Source organism: Echinops telfairi, unplaced genomic scaffold, assembly GCF_000313985.2.
Source record: "Echinops telfairi isolate 266 unplaced genomic scaffold, ASM31398v2 ScPeMD7_60;HRSCAF=208, whole genome shotgun sequence".
Classification (NCBI taxonomy): Eukaryota; Metazoa; Chordata; class Mammalia; order Afrosoricida; family Tenrecidae; genus Echinops; species Echinops telfairi.
The window spans coordinates 1,133,950-1,138,696 of NW_022103958.1; the positions used below are offsets into that span (position 1 = coordinate 1,133,950).

Here is a 4,747-nt window from a genome sequence, read left to right on the forward strand (position 1 = left end):
TGGACTCCTGTAAAGAGTTAGAATCTCAGAAAACCAGATACAGTTCTACCCAGTCCTATAGGGTTGCTATGAGCTGCAATAGACTATGTGACAGTGAATTTTTTGGATGCTCCAATATATAGTGAAATGACCTTAAAATAAATTTTATGAGACCCTTTACTGCAATTTAAGAAAAGAATATGGAACAAGCATAAATTACATTATTTGTAAATTTCAAACAATAGAAGAGATCATAAAATCCCCTCTGAAACCTCAATTCAATTTACAGGAAAAACAGAGATACAGGAAAGGGAAATGGATATTTAAATTTATTTTCCACAGATGAATCATGAAGAAAAACTACCAGAAGATAATGTAACTGCATTGATGGAATTTGTTCTCTTGGGTTTTGCTGACTTGCCCCATCTACAGTGGTTTCTTTTTGCATTGTTTTTAACCATCTACATTATTATCCTGATGAGCAATGGCACCATCTTTCTAATAACCAAACTGGATCCTGCTCTCCAGAGTCCAATGTATTTTTTCCTGGGAAATTTTTCCTTCTTAGAAACCTGCTACGTCTCCGTAACTCTGCCCAGAATGCTGATGAATCTTGGGACCCAGAGAAGAAGAATTTCTTTAATTGCCTGTGCCATACAGATGTTCTTTGTCCTTTTGACTGGAGGTACAGAATGTTTGCTTTTGGCAGTGATGGCCTATGACCGCTATGTGGCCATTTGTCACCCCCTGCACTATCCTCTCATCATGAACCACAGGCTCTGTATCCAGCTGGTGACTGGCTCCTGGATCTTTGGCATTCCTATTGATATTGGGCAGACATATAAAATTTTCTCTCTGTCTTTTTGTGGATCTAACCAAATCAACCACTTCTTCTGTGACATTCCCCCAATACTCAATTTGGCTTGTGTGGACACCTTTATAAATGTGATATTGATCTACATACAAGATGTGTTCTTTGGCATAGTTCCATTTCTGCTAATACTTGGCTCCTACAGTAAAATCATCTCCACCATCCTGAAGTTGCCATCAGCCACAGGTCAAGCCAAAGCCTTCTCCACCTGCTCATCTCATCTTATAGTTGTGCTATTGTTCTTTGGATCAGGACTTATTACCTATGTAAGACCTACGACCAGTCACTCAGGGGGAACTGGAAAGGTCTTTTCTCTTTGCTACAGCATTCTAACACCAATGCTTAATCCCATGATATATAGTCTAAGAAACAAGGATGTCATAATGGCACTGAGAAAATTACTATGCAATAGTATGCACTCTAAAGGACTGAGTTGACTGTATGTGAATTGCTTTAATTTTATTCAGATTTTAGCTCATAAATATATCTTGTTTATTCCATACAGTGGCAATTATTTCAAAAATTTTAAAACCACTTGCAATATTTTCATATTGGATCAATTTGCATAAGTAATCTATGTATCAGTTCCCATTCTATATTTTTATTGTGTCACTTTCTCCCTCGAATAAACTTTTGCCAGGCTGGAGTTAATTTAGACAGTTGTAATTTAGTCAGAAATGTAATGCATTTCTATAGGTAGACATACAGTTGTAACATATTGGTTGAAAACCAGGTTATCAATATGCATTAATTCAAACTACAATACATTTTTATTCCACAATAGCACTCTAGAGAAACCATTCCCTGGAGGAGCCAAAGACCTTTCTCTGATAATGCATTTTACAAACTATGATTATCTACAAATATTAATGAACATTAAACTTGATTTTTGTGCATATCAGATTAAATATTTCTATATAATCCCATGGTTTGATCAAACAGATATTATTATTGAAATATTTACATATAGTAAGAAAATCAGGAGGTACAAAATGTTTATACATTGCTTTTGCTGTTTTTTAACTTTCTAGCAACTATAAAAGATGAAAAATTATGAACTAAGAAAGCCATTTATACAAAAATATAGGTATTTTCTATAAGAACAAAAAAAAATCCTATGGGTACTTTGTGCACATCGCATATGTACAGAGTCACACACAATTAAAATGATAGATGGCACACACTTAAAATGTTAGATGGAATATTAACATTGATTAACAACAAATGTCAATTATGGACATCCCAGATCATTTTTTCTTCTTTTTAATATTTCTGAGATTTGGGTTCTGATTGCAGTGAATCTCTGTTATTCATGCAATCATGAAAATGAGATAGTAGATCTATGTTCCTGTGGATAATACAAATGGTAGCAGATCATTGGTTGTACTGTGCAGTTCCTTATTATTACTAGAAGTCACCTTATTCCCTTTCTAGTGACTCTTTCATATATGAAGGAACAGATCCCTAGAACCAATCACTTGTACCAAAGAGATACAGTTTAAACAGAATGTAAGGATGCTTTTCTCTACCTTAATTTTTTTGGTCTATAATTAAAGGAAGCCAGCTGTACTTACATGGACATGGACAAACCTAGCTTTAGGTGGGGAGGTAAATGCACTATTTCCCTCTACTCAGAACAAAACAGAGCCAGTGGAACATCTCTGATGACAAACCCAGGGGAAATAAATCTAACCAGTCCTCAAGCCAAGGAAACAAGCAATGTAGCAATGAGATTCTTAGTAATATGGATATCACAAACAATTTCCTAAAAAAAACAAATAGAAGCACAGAATAAAATAATGAGAACATGATAATAAAATGAAATTCAATTCTTGTTTGCAAGCAGAAATGGGTCATTCCTGAAGCTATTAGGCATGGAGTGGGGTGAGAGTACAACTGAAATGTCCTTTTCATTCTCTCTCTGGGGAAGATTCGAGAAGTGAGAGACACTGAGTTAGGGTGGGTTGACTAGAGAAACAAATCCAGTGACACCCATAAATGTATGAGATAACTTTATATCAAAAAGTAGTTATATAAGAGGAAAACATCCCAGCTCAGTCCAGATCAAGTCCATAAGCCCAACACTAGCCCATAAATCCAGTACTAGTCCATAAGTCTGATACTAGTCCATGAATCTATCTTCAGACTCACGCAGCCACAGGAATGATGCAAAATGCAGGAAGATTACAGGCCAGTGGGTGAAAAGTCTTGTGGACCAAATGGGGCTGGAAGCACCAGAGAGCTGGTGCAGGTCTCTGCATGGCTCACAAGCATGAGGGTGAAGGCAGAGAGAAAGAGAGCAGCCCACTTCCAGAGAGCCATTTATCTATCTCTGTGGCACCTCCAAATGGAGGTCATCAAGCTGCCACCTGATTGGCTAAACTCCACCCATCTCTTCTTACAGGTGTCATGTTGGCACACACATACAAACACAAAAAACTATCAAAGACAGCTAACAAAAGGGGAATCACTTAAGAGTATTAAAAGATCTAAAGCTCTAAAAAATCGGGGCTAATTTATCTTTTTTTTTTAAGACAAAATAGATCTAACAGCTTGAACTATGATTATATTGCTAGGTAGTAAGCCTGCTTCTAGAAAAAGAAATCAGTGATAACACACTCAAAATTGTCAATAAGCTAGGTCACAGTGAAAATAGTCTAAAGTAGTGTTAGACTGTATGTAGTAGGAAAGACAAACAGAGAGAGAGAGACTCAGCCGCGAGAGACAGGTTGATTGGAAAACAATTGTGGAGTTTTGCATCTAGATTCTTTTATGCAATTAATTATATTTATGATAATTCAGATGTCCAAACAAGATATGTATGAATTTCTGAATATAACACTATGCATAACAATAATTACAGGGTGCCTGTCAGTCATTATTCTAGGAAACCAATACATGCATAAAACAATGAGTCTGTGTATGATAAGTATATTTGAACATTAGAAAAGGATTTCATATCCTAAATCAATGAAGAGGAAAACAAACACAAGACAGTTACTTTCTTTTTATCTTTTAAAAACGTTTTTGTGTGAATCAGGTGAAGGTTTACACAGCGAACGCCAGGTTTATATTCAAACACATCTGGTTCCATCTCATTCAATGGAATGCCCTCCACGTTACATCATTTATCCCAATACCGCCTGCTATTTCCTGTTTGCATTTCACTTTTATTCTTAACTCTTCTGAACTTTCTCCTTGGGTAAATGTTGCTCTTTTTTTCTAGAATGGTTGAAAATTCTAAAGAGTGCATATCCCACTAGAGTTACTGGTCCCCTAATATGTCTGCTTATTGTATGGCTGAAAACTGATGGAGTGGTAAACCTAGCAGTAAATTCAGTTCCAGACTTGAAAAGTGACTAATGACTATAATCTCTATACATTTCTTATATCAATCCTGCTCTATGAGCATTGAATTCAACCAATTTACAGTGTTATAATATTACTAGTTAATGATATTAAAATACAGAATTCCTCAAAGAAGAAAAGAACAATTTAAATCATAAAATGTCTTTATATCAATCATTCTTTTCATATATTTGTAATTTGTATCCAATACCTTTATCTTCCTGAACAAATATATATTCTTGTAAATCTTGTGAATGAGGTGTACTGTATATATTGAAGTATAAGCCAAGTGTTTCAGCACATTTCTATGCAGATTTTGTGGTAAAATGAGATGCCTAGGTGAATATTCAGGATGGCTTATACTCTAGTATATACGGTAACTTCCAAATTCCAATATGATACCTGTCAGGAATAGCCTATCTGGTTCATTGCTCCTTTGTAAGCATAACTGCTTCTTACTATCCAAAACATTTCTACTTCATTTCCTAATTGTTACATACATTTTTAAGACCTTGTGCAGACATTTGAACAGAAAGTGAGCTCCTTAAG

General features: G+C 35.4%; 1 protein-coding gene across 1 annotated transcript; it reads left to right on the top strand.

Annotated features, from left to right (window-relative positions):
• Positions 1-318: 318 nt before the first annotated feature.
• LOC101661645 (olfactory receptor 10AG1-like) lies at positions 319-1,287 on the top strand. The gene has a single exon (XM_004708504.3). It carries the CDS (start codon positions 322-324, stop codon positions 1,285-1,287), a length of 966 nt encoding a protein of 321 aa, XP_004708561.2. The 5' UTR covers positions 319-321.
• The last annotated feature ends 3,460 nt before the right edge of the window (positions 1,288-4,747 follow it).

Excerpts from the sequence above, each read along its gene's own strand:
- LOC101661645 (XM_004708504.3), top strand. The coding sequence starts at position 322 with ATGAATCATGAAGAAAAACTACCAGAAGATAATGTAACTGCATTGATG.